Genomic DNA, 17,030 nt, shown 5'->3' on the forward strand with positions numbered 1-17,030 from the left:
GCTATTACCACAACTAAGACATTTACAAAGCAGCTACCAGAATTATAAGTCCATTTAGTGTGGATGCTAATTTAGGCCATGGGATACCAAGTCAATGTACAAAATCGAGTATATTTATTGTGGGGAGCAACTGGGAGCAACTCGGACTAGACTAAGCTACTGGAATTAAGACTTATTCTATGCATCTGCTCTCCCACAATATGGCGCTGGGAGAGGAGAAAACAGCTTCTACACAGCTGCCTCCAGTTCAACCAATAAACAGCAGGACCTGTTCCTGATTGGAGGAGAGCAGCGTACTCGGCGTGTGGGTAGCAGAGTTGGGATTGGTGGAAGAGGACTATAAAGGAGGAGAGAGACAACATGCACCAGGAACATCTATCTGAAGGAACACCTGTGCAGCCCCCGAGAGAGCCGGCCGGCGGTGTGCCGCTCCCCCGTGGAAGTGGGGAAAGTGGCAGGGGGAACCGCCCTTCCACGGAGGTGGAAGGGACGGTAGCCAACCCGGGAAGAACCAACAGCAAACCCGGGGAGGGCCGAACAGACAAAAGAACAGCGCAGGGTCCTGTGTCATTCCTCCACGAAGAGGGGGAGCGACATAATGGTGCCGTGACTCGGATATGAAGCCTAGGCAGGGTTTAGTGTCGTTCCTCCACGAAGAGGGGGAGCGACATTTATATTGGCAGGAAACAATTGGAAAATGAAGCAATTTATAATAGCATAAAAATATAAAAGAAGGGCTGGTGCTGTAGCGTAGTGGGTAAAGCCGCTGCCTGTAATGCCAGCATCCCATATGGGCTCTGGTTGGAGACCCGGCTGCTCTACTTCTGATCCAGTTCTCTGCTATGGCCCAGAAAAGCAGTGGAAGATGGATCAAGTGCTTGGGCCCCTGACCCAATGTGGGAGACCCCGAAGAAGCTCCTGGCTCCTGGCTTTGGATTGGCACAGCTCTGGCCATTGTGGCCATTTGGGGAGTGAACCAGTGGATGGAAGGCTTCTCTTTCTCTCTCTCTGCCTCTGCCTCTCTGTAACTTTCCCTTTCAAATTAATTAATTAATTAATATATATAATAAAAGTATATATATCAAAAGATGTAGAAGAGCTCTGTTGAAAACTACAAATTAATAAAAGATTCAGGGCAGGCATTTGGCTTAGCGGGTAAGACACCTACAGCTCATCCTGAAGTACCTAGGCTCCAGTCTCAAGCTCCACTCTTTTTTTTTTTTAAAGATTTATTTATTTGAAAGGCAGTGTTACAGAGAAAAAGAGGGAGAGACGGGGAGGGGGGGAGAATCTTCCATCTACTGGTTCATTCTCCAAATGGCTGCAGGCTGAAGCCAGGCAACTGGAACTCCATCTGAGTCTCTGACATTGAGGGGGCCCAAGTACTCAGACCGTCTTCTACTGATTTCCCAGGCACATTAGCAGGGAGCTGGATTGGAAGTGGAGCAGTCAGGACCCAAACTGGCGCTCATATGGGATGCTAGTGATGCACAGCTTAACCTGCTGTGCCACAATACTGGCTTCCCCAGTCAGATTTTTTTTTTTTTTTTGACAGGCAGAGTGGACAGTGAGAGAGAGAGACAGAGAGAAAGGTCTTCCTTTTGCCGTTGGTTCACCCTCCAATGGCCGCTGCAGCCGGCGCGCTGCGGCTGGCGCACCGCGCTGATCCGATGGTAGGAGCCAGGTGCTTCTCCTGGTCTCCCATGGGGTGCAGGGCCCAAGCACTTGGGCCATCCTCCACTGCACTCCCTGGCCACAGCAGAGAGCTGGCCTGGAAGAGGGGCAACTGGGACAGGATCTGGCGCCCCCGACCGGGACTAGAACCCGGTGTGCCGGCGCCGCTAGGTGGAGGATTAGCCTATTGAGCCGCGGCGCCCGCCCCAGTCAGATATTTTTAAAACATTTATTTAGGGCATGGAGAGAGAGAGAGAGAGAGAGAGAGAGGAGATAGAACGCGCATCTATTTGCTGATTTGCTTCTCAAATGACTTCAACAACGAAGGCTAAGCTGTGGCTGGAGTCAGGAGCCTGGAACACAATCCAGGACTTCTATATGAGCAGTAGAAACCCAATTACTTTTTTTTTTAAAGATTTATTTATTTATTTGAAAGTCAGAGTTACACAGAGGAGATGCAAGGAGGGAGAGAGAGAGAGAGAGCGAGCGCGGAGAGAGGTTTTCCATCCAATGTTTCACTCTCCAATTGGCTGCAACCGCCAGAGCTGGGCCAATCCAAAGCCAGGAGCCAGGAGCTTCCTCAGGGTCTCCCATGCGTGTGCAGGGGCCCAAGGACCTGGGCCATCTTCTACTGCTTTCCCAGGCCATAGCAGGGAGCTGGATCGCAAGTGGAGCAGCCGGGTCTCAAACTGGCGCCCATATGGGATGCCGGTGCTTCAGGCCAGGGAGTTAATCACTGCACCAGAGCGCTGGCCCTGGAACCCAATTACTTGAGTCATCACCACTGCCCTTACCATCTGTATTAGCAGGAAACTGGAGTCAGGAGGTGGGACTGGGAATCAAACCAGATACTTGGGTATGGATAACTACTCAGCTAAACACCAGCTCCCCATCAGGTGTTTTGTAGAATTCCCTAGATTTGGGTTTGCCTGATGTTTTCCCTCACAATTATGTGGTGGTTATGAGTTTGGGTAAGAATGCTACAGTGGGGAAGTGTCTTTCTCAAAACATCACACTAAGCGGTATGTGCTGTTGGTACAATTTTTCACCAGTGATATCAACCTGATCATTTGGTTCAACAAGCTGATTTAAAAACTTACATGGAAAAGCAGACATAGAATAGCAAAAATAATTTGCTTATAGTAAGAGCAGAGTTGGAGGATTCACATGCCAATCTGAAGCCTTGCTAGACAGCCACAGTAATCAAGACCAGTGGAACTGGCTTCGCGAAGGAAAAGGGGGGCGGGATAAAGCAAAAGGAAGGGCAACTACCTCACTGTGATGAAACAAAAAGTCCAGAGGAAGACCCACACCTATATGGCCAACCAATTTTCAACAGACATAAAAGCAATTGGGTGGAGGAGCCCGGGGACTTGGGCCATCCTCCACTGCTTTCCCAGGCACATTAGCAGGGATCAGAAGTGGAGCAGGCAAGATTTGAGCCTGTGCCCATGTGAGATACTGGCACTGCAGTCCATGGCTTAACCCACCGCACTACAGCACTGGCCCATGGTTCAGTTCAATAAACAACAATAATAGCTGGAGCTGTGACATAGAGGATAAAGCTACTGCTTGCAGTGCTGGCATACCATATGCATGCAGGTTCGAGTCCCAGCTGCTCCAATTATGTGCCTGGGAAAGCAGCAGAAGATAGCCCAAGTGCTTGGGCCCCTGCACCCACGTGGGAGACCTGGAGGAAGCTCCAGGCTCCTGGCTTTGGATAGGCCTAAGCTCCAGCCATTGCGGCCATCTGGGGAGTGAACCAGCGGATGGAAGGCCTTTCTCTCTCTCTCTCTCTCTCTCTCTCTCTCTCTCTCTCTCTGCCTTTCTGTAACTCTGCCTTTCAAATAAACAAATAAATCTCTAAAAACTAAAACAACAATAATAAAAATGTATGTTGGAGAAACCAAATATCGAAAAATTGCTATATTTGTTTCAGCCCTAAATAGGGAGATAGATATGGGAAATTAAAGCTTATAGATAGTGGATCTCGTCAGTATATGCTATAGGGAAATAGAACTACTAGAGCTCAGACAGGCAGGAAAAACTTGTGAAAAAGGAGAAACTGAAGGGAAACTTGAAAGGTGAGCAGGCACCGGGAGGAAGAAACTGCATTAACTGAATGTACCCGGGATGCCTGGATTACGTGGGCTTCAAACCAGCAGCTTTAGGAACCAGTGGCTGGTGCACGAGGCGTAGAAAAGAGAATGGTGGAAGCTATTAGTGAAAGACAGAGAATCAAGATGGGTAGGCTGTGCGGGCGACCCGATGAAAATGCCGTAACAGGATGACTAATCTGTCGGTTGTGATGCTAGTTAAAAACACTAGGCTAATCCTCCGCCTTGCGGCGCCGGCACACCGGTTCTAGTCCCGGTTGGGGCACCGGATTCTGTCCCGGTTGCCCCTCTTCCAGGCCAGCTCTCTGCTGTGGCACGGGAGTGCAGTGGAGGATGGCCCAAGTGCTTGGGCCCTGCACCCCATGGGAGACCAGGAGAAGCACCTGGCTCCTGCCATCGGATCAGCGCGGTGCGCCGGCCGTGAAGGCCATTGGAGGGTGAACCAACGGCAAAGGAAGACCTTTCTCTCTGTCTCTCTCTCTCACTGTCCACTCTGCCTGTCAAAAAAAAAAAAAAAAAAAAAAAAAAAAAAAAAAGGAGCTCCCAACACTGCACGTTAACCAAACTTGGAATTCCAAAAACGCTTGGGCCTCTAGCAGGGGACACCTGAGGGCCTCTAGCAGGGGACACCTGAGGTGCACTGTATTTTAGAAAACTTAGAACCGGTACTAGTGTAGGTAGCCCCCATCACGAAGAAGTCGTTCGCAAGTCAGTTTCCTAGCAGTGGTAGAAATGTGGGGCAGTGCAGACCCCAGCCCAGCCGCTCTGCCTTTCTAACGCTGGCTGTCGGGCTCCTCTGAGCCGAGCGCCTGGCAGACACAAGCAAATCCCTCTAAGGTAGCGGCTGTCGGGCCGTTTTACTGGTGAGGAGACACCCTCAGCGAGACGAGAGCGCTCGCATCCAAGCCTGCGGGCCCCAGGGGCTGGGATGCAGGCCGCTCAAGTGGTCGGGGAAAAACGCGACTCTGGAGGGACCCACGGCGATGGCAAGCAACGCGGGAAGCTGGCCGCTGGGCCGAGGACAGGGAACCTGTCCTGAAGTGACACCTGTCAACGCTGTCCCCGTTAGGCGCCGTCCTCCCCAAATCACGCTATCTGATAGGCGAGATTGGAAGGGCTCGACGGCTCTGATTGGTTCGTTGGACCTCGAACCAGGCTTTCACCCCAAGGATCGGGAGCCGAGTGGGCGGACTTTAGGACTGAACCGCTCGTTTCATTGGCGAAAGGAAAAGTCACTAGGACGGAATCGGGAGCGTGATTGGCTGTTGCTAGGCCTTCGGGGCCCTGGTTACGGAAGCCGAGGAGAACTGCGCGCGGACTCTGCCTCAAGGAAGTTAGCTGTAGAAACCCGGATAGTGGAGGAGCCGAGGCGTCTTGGGGCCCAATGGCGACTGCGGAAGCGAGCGGCAGCGACGGGAAAGGGCAAGGGGGCGAGACCTCCGTCACCTATTACCGGCTGGAGGAGGTGGCCAAGCGCAACTCCCCGAAGGACCTGTGGCTGGTGATCCACGGGCGGGTCTACGATATCACCCGCTTCCTCAACGAGGTGGGAGGCCCCTGGGAGCCGGACGGGTCGGGGGGCGAGAGGCGCGCGGGGCTGCGGAGGGCCGTGCGGGCTGCTGACGCCGGGAAAGGCACCGTGAGCCTCAGGGAAACTGGGGCGGATGGGGGGCGGGGAGCTCGGCGGCGCGCATTTCCTGCCAGCCCCCAGTTCTGGTGCCTTCCATAATGTGGTGTGTGGAGCGCTGTCGGTGTGCCGTGTGCTAGTGTGGACGAGCGCAAGCCGGCACTGTCTCCATTGTACAGAAGGGGAGACTGAGGACTCTCAAGGTCACACACTTAACGGCCTGCGTCCGGTTGGAACTGGTTCTGAAGTGCTCCAGCCCTGCACCTCGCCAGGCCGCCCTGTGAAGGAATTCCCCAAATCGCCCAGCCGTTGTATTTCATGACACAATTCCCTTTGAAGCCAGGGCGCAGCTGAGTGATGGTTCTTTTTTTAATTTAAGGAAAGAGGATGGATGTTTGCATTGACTTACGCTAAGTTCGCGGAGGCTTCATGCACATGCAGTAGATTGTGCCCTGTTGAAATGTACAGTGGGATGCGTTTGGTAAACGTAGTCGTGTCTTCACAGCCTCAGTCAAGAAGTGCAGCGTTGCCACCACCTTGCAACGTTCCTCTGTTTCTCCCCCGCCACACTAAGATTAGCTGGAGGCTGTGTGTGTGTGGGGGGGGGGGGGACAGCCTTTTGAGTAATAGATTAACAACTTTGTAGTTAATTCATGGTAAACTTGCATACTATATTGACTATAATCTGATTCTATTCTTTCTTTTTTTATTTTATTTATTTATTTATTTTTTTGACAGGCAGAGTGGACAGTGAGAGAGAGACAGAGAGAAAGGTCTTCCTTTTGCCGTTGGTTCACTCTCCAGTGGCCGCTGCGGCCAGCGTGCTGCGGCTGGGCACCACGCCGATCCAAAGAGGGAGCCAGGTGCTTCTCCTGGTCTCCCATGCGGGTGAAGTCTATTTTTTCTTTGAAAAAAATATTTTTCTATTTTTTTTAACTTTTATTTAATGAATATAAATTTCCAAAGTACAGCTTATGGATTACAATGGCTTCCCCCCCCATAACCTCCCTCCCACCCGCAACCCTCCCCTTTTCCGCTCCCTCTCCCCTTCCATTCACATCAAGATTCATTTTCAGTTCTCTTTATATACAGAAGATCAGTTTAGCCTAGTGAGCCACGGCGCCAGCCACCCTAGGCTCTTATCATGAGTTGCCAAGGCTATGGAACCCTTTTGAGTTCACCGACTCTGATCATATTTAGACAAGGTCGTAGTCAGAGTGGAAGTTCTCTCCTCCCTTCAGAGAAAGGTACCTCCTTTGATGACCTGACAGAGTGACACAGAGAGGGAGAGACGCACAGAGAGAGGAATCTTCCATCCGTTGGTTCATTCCCCAGATGACTGCAAAGACCAGACCTGGGCTGATCTGAAGTCAAGAGCCAGGAGCTTCTTCCGGATCTCCTACGTGGGTGCCGGGCCCAAGGACTTGGGTCATTTTCTGCTGCTATCCCAGGCACATTAGCAGGGAGCAGACTTGGAAGTAGAGCAGCCAGGACCCAAACTGGTGCCCATATGTGATGCTGGCATTTTAGGTGGTGGCTTATCCGTTATGTCAAAGCACCAGCCCCGGTATTTTTTCTGTTAATTTGGGAGCTAGAAGAGAAATCTCTATGTGATGATTCATAATTCTAGAAAAACTTAAAACTTCAGGTAAAGATGTACAGTGTTTTTAGGGGATAGGAAGTTAAACTCAGAATTTATTAACAATGCATTTGTATAGTGCATAACCTTTTGTGCTTTTGAAAATGCTTTCCCATTATTTTATCCTCAAAGCAAGTTGTTAAGATTGACTGTGGGGGGCTGGCGCTGTGGCGCAGCGGGTTAAAGCCCTGGCCTGAAGTGCCGGCATCCCATATGGGCGCCAGTTCTAGTCCCGGCTGCTCCTCTTCCAGTCCAGCTCTCTGCTGTGGCCCAGGAAGACAGTGGAGGATGGCCCAGGTCCTTAGGCCCTGCACCCGCATGGGAGACCAGGAAGAAGCTCCTGGCTCCTGGCTTCAGTTTGGTGCAGCTCCGGCTATTGCAGCCATCTGGGGAGTGAACCAGCAGATGGAAGATCTCTCTCTCTGTCTCAACCTCTCTCTGTAACTTTTTCAAATAAAAATAAATCTTAAAAAAAAAAGATTGACTTTGGGTGGTAGTGATGGTCATTTTAACAGAGATACAGGAAAGAGCTTCAGAGAGGTTCTGATGTTGGCAAGGTCTGCTTTAGATCCTCAGTTTCTCTTGTCTGCATAGGATTATTTCAGAATTCTAGTCTTGGGGCCAGGGCAGTGGTGCACCGGGATGAACCACCACCTGCAAAGCTGGCATCACATACGGGCACCAGTTTAAGTCTGGCTGCTTGACTTCCAATCCAGCCCCCTGCTAACGGACCCAGGAATTCAGCAGGAGATGGTCCAAGTGCTTGGGTCTCTGCCATCTACTTGGGAGACCCAGAAAGACCTCCTGGCTTCTGGCTTTGACCCTGCCTAGCCCCAGCCTTGGTGGCCACTGGGGGAGTGAACCAGCAGATGGAAGATCTTTGTCTGTCTCTCTCTTTAACTCTGCCCTTTAAAAAAATATATAAGTCTTAAAAAAAAAAAAAAAAAACAGGGGCTGCTGCTGTGGGGCAGCAGGATAACGCCCTGGCCTGCAGTGCTGGCATCCCATATGGGCTCTGGTTCTAGTCCCGGCTGCTCCACTTCCTATCCAGCTCTCTGCTGTGGCCTGGGAAAGCAGTAGAAGATGGCTCAAGTCCTTGAGCCCCTGCACCTGCTTGGGAGACTCCAAAGAAGCTCCTGGCTCCTGGCTTCGGATTGGTGCAGCTCCAGCCTTTGTGGCCATCTGGGGAGTGAACCATTGGGTGGAAGACCTCTCTCTCTCTCTCTCTCTCTGTCTCTCTCTCTGCCTCTTCTCTCTGTCTCTTCTCTCTGTGTGATTCTGACTTTCAAATAAATAAATCTTTAAAAAAAACCCACAATACAAAATTCTAGTCTTAGCTGTGTCCCTTGGTTTTTGCCTCATAACAATAATGTTTTAGCCTAGTGAGCCACGGTGCCAGCCAACAACCATGTTTTATGTTAGAGCATAGTTCATAGTGGAAAGGCAGTCCCATTTTTCATTTGTGGTTTCATTTCCTCCAAAATTCTTTTTATTTATTTGAAAGACTTACAGAGAAAGGCGGGGGGAGACAGATATAGCTTCCATCTGTTGGTTCACTCCCCAAATGGCTGCAAATGGCCGGAGCTGGGCCAATCCTAAGCCAGGAACTAGGAGCTTTTTCTGGGTCTCCCATGTGGGTGCAGGGGCCCAATTACTTGGGTCATCTTCTGCTGCTTTCCCAGGTGCATTAGCTGGATTGGAAGTGGAGCAGCTGAGACTCAAGCAGGCAGTGGCTTTTTCTGCTACACCACAATGCCAGCTTCCCCCCACTTTTGTTTTTAAAGATATATTTATTTATTTGAAAGTCAGAATTACATATGTAGAGGGAGACAGAGAGAGAGAATCTTCATCCACTGGTTCACTCCACAGACAGCTGCAATGGCCCGGGCTAGGTCAGGCTGAAGCCAGGAGCCAGCAGCCTCATCTGGGTCTCCCACTGGATACAGGGGCCCAAGGACTTGGGCTATCTGCTGCTACTTTGCCAGGCCATTAGCAGGGAGCTGGATCAGAAGTAGAGCTGCCAGGACACAAACTGATTCCCATATGACATGCTGGTGTTGCAGGTGGTGGCTTTACCCACTATGCCACAATGCCAGCCCCCAGATTTCTTCTTGATTGATTCAGAGTAGATAGTGAATTTGGAAGGAGCACTCAGTCCATATGGAGAGCACTAATTCAGTCTCAGGTGGTGATTACTAATCTGTTTCTCCACATGCTAGTATAGCCAGAGGCATCTGGTATGCCAAGGTTTCCCTTGGAGCTTGAGCTACAGTTCTTCACCTGCAGTTAACCCATTCCTGTGTAATCTGTTCTGTAGTCTCTTTCCCCGTTTTTTTCATGCCAACCTTATTCATTCATTAATTCAATCAAATGTTTATTCAGCCTTTACTTCATGCCAGGTGCTGTTCTAGGATCTCTGGGTATAGTTGTGAATAACATTAGTGCTCTCATGGCGATTACCATCTACGCCAGACAGCCAAAAAGCAGAGTAGATATACTATGTTAGATAGCAGAAGTGCTAAAAAGAAAAATCCAGGAAAGAGGACTGTGGAAAGTATGTAGTAAAGATGAAGGATTAAAATTTTAGTGTGATGGCCAGAGGTGGCTTTAAGAAGATATCTAGGGAGTTAATGATGGATAGCTGTGGAAAAACATTCCTGCCAAAGGAGCAAGTTCAAAGGCCTCAAGGTACAAGTGTGTGCAGTGTGTTTGAGGAATAGTCAGGGAGTCCCTGGTGGTTGGACTGTAGTAGGTGAGATCAGAAGGGCAGGCAGATTGTGTGTAGTTCTGCAGGTTTTAGGAAGGACTTTGGCTTTTGTTCTGAGATTGGAAATGTTGGAGCAGAAAAATGACTTGATGTGATGTACTGGTTTTCTAGGATCGTTCTGACTGTACTGTTGAGAAGAGACTGAAGGAAGGCAAAGGTAGCACTGACGCACCCAGGTAGGAAGCTGTTAGAGTAATTAAGGCAAGCGATGGTTTGCACCAGAATGGTGGCAAACCAGGGTAGTTAAAAGTGATATTAATATTTTTTGAAAGGCAGAGAGGGAGAGAGAGACCTCCCATTCTGCTCCCCAAATGCCTGCAACAGTTGGGACTGGACTAGGTTGAAGCTGGGAGTAGGGAACTCAATTCAGGTCTCCCATGTGGGTGACAGGGACCCAACCTACCTCCCCGGATGTACCTCAGCAGGAAGCTAGAATCATAAACTGTGCTACAACACCCTGGATCATAATTTATTTAAGCAACCTCCTACTGATAAATATTTGGGTTTATCATTTTTTCTCTTTTTTTTCCCCAGAAATCTTTTATTTAAGATATGTAAACTTCATGCAATTCATAAATATAAATTTAGGAACATAGTGATTGTTCCCATCCAACTCTTCCTCCCACCTGTACTCCCACCCTTCTTCCTCCTCCCTCTCCTATTCACATTCTTATATTTTACTGTCATTTTTCTATCTACTTTTCCCCTGCCAAATCAGCTTTATTGAGATCTAATGTACAGACAGTAAATATACAGATTTTCAATGTCAAGTCCACTGAATTTTACTAATTTAAAACATTTTAGCTGACACATAAAAAATTGTACACCTTTATGGGGGACATGTGATGTTTTGACACATGTAGACTGTATAATGTCCATTCAGGGTAAACCTGTCTTAAACATAACATTTCTTTTTTTTTTTTTTCTTCGACAGGCAGAATTAGACAGTGAGAGAGAGAGAGACAGAGAGAAAAGTCTTCCTTCTGTTGATTCACCCCCCAAAATGGTTGTTGCAGCCGGCGCGCAGTGCCAATCCAAAGCCAGGAGCCAGGTGCTTCCTCCTGGTCTCCCATGCGGGCGCAGGGCCCAAGCACTTGGGCCATCCTCCACTGCCCTCCCGGGCCGCAGCAGAGAGCTGGACTGGAAGAGGAGCAACTGGGATGGAATCCGGCGCCCCAACCGGGGCTAGAACCCGGGGTGCCAGCGCTGCAGGCAGAGGATTAGCCTAGTGAGCCGCATCGCCGGCCAAACATAACATTTCTTTATGCTAAAAATGGTCAAAGTCCTTTTTTTTGTTTAATTTAAGATTTATTTATTTATGTGAAAGAGTTACAAAGAGAGGGAGGGATAGGAGGGAAAGAGAGAGCGTGAGAGAGCAAGATATCTTCCATGTGTTGGTTCACTCCCCAAATGACCACAATGGCCAGGGCTGGGCCAGGCCAAAGCCAGGAACCTACAACTCCATCTGGGTCTCCCACGTAGGTGGCCGGGGCCGAAGCCTTTTAACCATCTTTCCCTGCTTTCCTAGGTGCATTAGTAGGGAGCAGGTTCAGAAGTGGAGCAGCTGGGATGCAAACCTGTATTCGTACAGGATGCCAGTGTTGCAGTGGGCAGCTTCATCCACTGCCACAAGGCCAGTCCCTGTTTTTTTTTTTTTATAGAGAAATTTACAGTGTGTTATTAACCACGGTCACCCTGTTGTACACTAGAACACTGGAACTTACTCCTAACTCTACTTGGTATCTGTTGATCAGGCTTTTTCCATCCCTTGCTGTGCTCCACCCCCACTGATTTTTTTTTTTTTTAACATTTAACTAAAAAGGAGCTAGATAGGAAGTGGAACAGCCAGAACACCAACTGACACCCAGGGAATTTGGCATCTCAGGTGGCAGCTTAACTCATTGTCCAACAAATCTGTCTCCCCTCATTTGATTCCTCAACTTTAGAAAAGTATGTATTGTTCTGTCAAGTTTCTTATGATTAATGTATCTGTGAGATTCATTTATATTTTATAAGTATCAGTAATTTATTCCTTTATATTTTATCATATGAATATACCAACATTTATGTATCTATTCCCTTGTTGGTTGACATTTGGATTCTTTCTGGTTTTTGGCTGTTGTGAACAAAGCTGCTGTGAACTTTCACGTTCAAATCTTTGTATGGACAAATGTTTTCATGCTTTTTGCTTAAATACATAGTAGTAAGATTGCTGGGTCATCTGTTTGTTAAATTTTGTAAGCAACTGCTAGACCTTTTCTCAGACTGTTGACGTCATTTTATACCTCCACTAGTCATCCATGAGTTTCCAATTTCTCTGCATCTTCACAGACACAGTGTATTTGTTAGTCATTTTACTTACAGCCATTCTGATGGGTGTGTCGTGGTATGTAATTTGTGGTTTTAACTTGCATTTTCCTGATGACTAATGATGTTCAGTATCTTTTCCTGGGCTTACTGACCTTTTGTTTTTTGTTCAATCTTGCCCATCTTTTTATTGGATTGTATATTTGCTGATTATTGCCCTGAAAGTGTTATTTTTCATGTCTGGGTGTTCTGGTTTTGCGGTCCAAGTGTCTGGTTCAGTTTCTCTCTCTATCTCTCAATAGTTGGGTTTTTAACCTGAATAAGCACCGTCAAGGTTCCTTTCCACCTATAAAGTAGAGACAATGGCACACACTTCCCAGGGTGCTTGGTGTTGTGACAGTTTAAATAATGTGTGTCAATACTTAATGGTACCTGGCACAAAGAGCTCAGTAAATATTAGCGGTTATTTCTGTTACTAATACAAGATTATATTGTTTGCTGCAGCATCTTTTGAGTGCCAAGTGGCAAGTGCTTGAAGGACTGGGAGTTCAGGCTCCATTTAGTGCAACCCTAGGTTCCCTGAAAACTTCAGCGTTTGACTAACGTTCTCCCAGGCTAGTCAAAAAGAAAGTGCAATTTGATTGCTACCCATCAGGTGGAATTATGATATCTACAGAATGAATACCATCTTTCCTTGAGTGGTCCCAAGTGATTAGTCCAGCAGAAGATTAGAATTCAGATGAGGCAAAGTTTAATCTCTAGGCACTGCCTGGGTGAGGGTGAATCTACTTTCATCTACTTACTCATTTTACGTGTGGCTGTATACACGCTCACGTGTACACACACCTGAGAGCAGACTAAGCACTCCCTGGATCCCACAAGTTCCTGGTACCATGCTGTATTCTGAAGCAGCCATGGAGAAGCCAACTGTGGTCCCTGTTCCTTTGGAGTTTATAGTCTATTGTGGAAGAAAGAGATTAAAAAAATAATTCCAACTGTGAATACATAATTACCATGGGGGCTGGTATTGTGGGACAGCAGGGTAAGCTGCTGTTTTGAGACATCAGCTTCTCATAGTAGAGTGCTGGTTCAAGTCCCAGTTGCTCCACTTCTGATCTAGCTCTCTGCTCATGTACCTAGGAAAGCAGCAAAAGATGGCCCAAGTGTTTGGATCCCTGCCACCCGTGTGGGAGAACTTGATGGAGTTCCAGGCTTCTACTTCTGGCCCTTGTGGTCATTTGGGGGAGTGAACCAGCAGATGGAAAGTCTTTCTCTCTGCCTTTCAAATAAATAAATCTTTTTAAAAAATTGCCATGAATGCATCTAAAGAGTTTTGAAAATCTCTAACAGTGGGAAAAGGGTATCAAGTTAGGTTTGAATCTTGCAGACCTGACCTGCAGACCCTGCGCAGGGATGACTCTGGCAGCCAGTGAATTTGCCTCTCCTCTGTGACCTGCAGGTCTTATCAGGCTCATTCTATTATAAAGTAGATACCTGGGGACCTGCACAGCTTCCTTCTGTTTACCAACTACGTCTTTCATCTTTCTCTGCCCTGTCGAGCTTTTTTAGAAGCTAGCTGTTATCCTGTCCAAAATTTTAACCTCCATATTTTATTTTGATGAGGTAATAGGTTTGGCTAGAGGTTCCTCTTTTTAGTCACTCAACCTAATTTTGCAGTTTCCTCAATGTTAATGTTTCTAGATTTCATTTTCCAAGTCAGGTGATCTCTGTTGTTAATATTTTTATTACATCGGTATGGAATTTCCACCCATAAAGGTGTGTATTTTTTCCCCTACACTTTTGTTATGTAACTGTTTGTCATTCTTCACATTCTCCTCTTTCCTATTCATCAGTCCCCTGTTCTTTCCATAGAATGAGTGATCTGGAAGTATTCTTTTCCGGCAGTACTTTGTCCTCTTCCTTTTCTTTGGTAACGCATACGTTTTTCTGTCCTTTCCCAATAGCACTTAGTGAAGCAAATGAACTTAAGGAAAACTTGAAAGGCTTCCCCTTCTCCCTACCACATATTCTTTGGATAGTTGAACCAACTAAAATTCTTCCCAAGAGGACATTACAAAATTTCCTTTATAGCTGTGAAGTGTTTGTCTGGATTGTCACTGCTTGACTGAAATAGAAGTGAATAATCCCAGTCATTGTTTCATCTCCTTTGAGTTTATAATCTTGGTTGTGATGTAGTTTATTTGAAACTTTTTATTTGTAATATTGTGTAACTGCTTATATAATGTAAGAGGAGACACCGCCCATTAGTGTTAAAACACAAAGGTTATCTGAGTAAAAGAATCTCTTTTAATAAAAGTGGGGGAGAATTTTGTTTGTCTAATAGATTTGAGTAGTGTGGACAACTGATCTAATTACTGAGGAAACTTCCACACTCTTCTGTCTTACTTGTGTTGTTTTCCCATGATTCAAACAAAAGCAGATGTGGGGCTTATATTAAATATAAGTATGTAAATGTAGATTTTCTTTTTTTTATTATGGGTTTATACACACATAAAAACCAAAATTTGCCATTTTAATCCTTTTTAACTATACATTTCAGTGGCTTTAATTATGTTCACAGTTTTGTGCAGCTGTCACCACAATCTGTTTCCAAAGGTTTTTATCAATCCAAAGAAACTGTAACCATTAGACAGCAACTCCACATTCTTCTCCCCAGATTCCTCATAACTCCTAATTTACTTTCTGTCTTGGCTTGGGCCATCTGCTGCTGCTTTCCCAGGTTCATTAGCAGGGAGCTGGATCGGAAGTGGAGCATCTGGGATCTGAACTGGCACCCATAGGAGGGTGGCACTGCAGGCAGAGGCTTAAGCTTCTGTGCCACAGTGCCAGCCCCTGTCTGAATTCTTTCATTTAATATGTGTTTTTTTTTTTTTAAATTGTGACAAAATATACATAGCTTAATGTTTACAGTTTTAACCATTTATAAGTATACAGTTCAGTGGCATTAAGTACATTCATGTTGTTAGGCACTAACACTGCCATCCATCTCCAGAACATTTTCATTATCCCATACTAAAGCTCTGTCCCCGTTAAATAATCCTCCTTTCTGTTTCTGTGAATTTGACTACTCTAGATACCTCATATAAACAGAATTGTACAGTATTTGTTCTCTCATAGCTGGTTTATTTCACTTAGCATAATGTCTTTGATGTTTGTTGTAGCATATCAGAATTGTGTTAATTTTTGAAGCTCAGTAAGACCTCACTTAATGTGTATAGCACCCTTGGTTGTCTGTAGTGTTCATCTGTTGATGGGCACTGGCTGTCTTAGCTGTTGTGAACAGTGCTGGAGAGAGCATAGGCATACATGTATTTGTTTGAGTCCCTGTTTTCAGTTTGTTTGGATATGTCTGAAGGGGAGTTGCTATGTTTGCCTTTTTTTTTTTTTTTTTTTGAGTAACTTCCAAACTATTTCCCATAGCAACTCTACCATTTTACAGTCTCCGCTATACAACAGGATTCCAATTTCTCCGTATTGACTCTGCTATTTGTAATTTTTCACTTTTTAAAAAAGGATTTATCTATTTGAAAGGCAGAGTTACAGAGAGGCAGAGAGATAGAGAGGTCTTCCATCCACTGGTTCACTCCCCAGTTGTCCACAATGGCCAGAGCTTAGCTGATCCAAAGCCAGGAGCTTAGGAGCTTCTTTTGGGTCTCCCACACGGGTGCAGGGCCCCAAGGACTTGGGCCATCTTCCATTGCTTTCCCAGGCCATCACAGAGAGCTGGATTGGAAGTGGAACAGCCAGGACTTGAACTGGTGCCCTTATGGGATGCAGGCACTGCAGGCAGCAGCTTTACCCACAGTGTTGGCTCCAGGGATTTATTTTATTTGTTTGAAAGGCAGAGTTAGAGAGAAAGGGAGAGACAAAGAGAGAAAGAAGGCGTCCATCTGCTGATTCACTTCCCAAATGTCCACAATAGCTGAGGGTTGGACCAGGCTGAAGCCAGGAGACCCATGGGACTCCCACATGGATGCAGGGGCCTAGGACTTGGGCCATTCTCTGCTGCTTTCCCAGATGCATTAGCAGGGAGCTGGATAGGAAGTGGAGTAGCTGGGACTCGATCCAGTGCCCATATGGGATGCTAGAAAAGTTATTTATGTATTTATTTGAGAGGCAGAGAGAGATAGAGCTCTTTTCTGCTGATTTACTCCTCAGATGTCGCAGTGGCCCCTGGCTGGGATTGAGATACCCTAGGGCTTCCAAGTGAGTGGCAATAGCCCAGTTACTTGAGCCATCGCCACTGCTTCCCAGGGTCTGCATTAGCAGGAAGCTGGATTCAGGAGCCAGAGCCAGGTCATTTTGACCTATGACTTAACTGCTAGACTAAATGCTTCTTCCCTGTTTTTCATTTTCTTTTGATAGCTTGTCCTAGCAGGTATAAAATGATATCACATTGTGGTTTGATTTTTATTTCCCTAATGACTGCTAATATGGAGTGTCTTTTCATATGCTTGTCATCTGTACCTCATTCAGAGAAATGTCTGTCTAATTTCTTTTCCTGTTTTAACATTGTATTGTTTGGGGGTTCCAAAGTTGGAGTACTTTATTACACATATTAGTGTTTTGTTAGATACATGATTTACAAATACTTTTTATCATTCTGTGGGTTCTTTTTGTACTTTCTCACTTCCTTTTATGTTCAAAAGTTTTTAATTTTGATGGAGTCTGATTTTTCTATTTTGTTGCTGTTGTTTTTGGTGTCATTGCCAAATCCAAGGTCATAATGATATACTTCTATGTTTTTTTTTTTTAAATATGTATCTAGGCCGGTGCCGCGGCTCACTAGGCTAATCCTCTGCCTTGCGGTGCCGGCACACAGGGTTCTAGTCCCGGTCGGGGCGCTGGATTCTGTCCCGGTTGCCCCTCTTCCAGGCC

General features: G+C 46.6%; 1 protein-coding gene across 1 annotated transcript in view; it reads left to right on the forward strand.

Moving 5' to 3' along the window:
- The first annotated feature begins 4,969 nt into the window (after window positions 1-4,969).
- The window catches only part of CYB5B (cytochrome b5 type B), a 53,793-nt gene continuing 41,732 nt past the window's right edge, over window positions 4,970-17,030 (forward strand). Inside the window, exon 1 of the mRNA XM_002711664.5 lies at window positions 4,970-5,337. Within this exon, the coding sequence (XP_002711710.1) occupies window positions 5,176-5,337 (162 nt within the window). The 5' untranslated portion in view covers window positions 4,970-5,175. The remainder of the gene's footprint in view (window positions 5,338-17,030) is intronic.

This window comes from Oryctolagus cuniculus, chromosome 18 (genome assembly GCF_964237555.1).
Source record: "Oryctolagus cuniculus chromosome 18, mOryCun1.1, whole genome shotgun sequence".
Lineage (NCBI taxonomy): Eukaryota > Metazoa > Chordata > Mammalia > Lagomorpha > Leporidae > Oryctolagus > Oryctolagus cuniculus.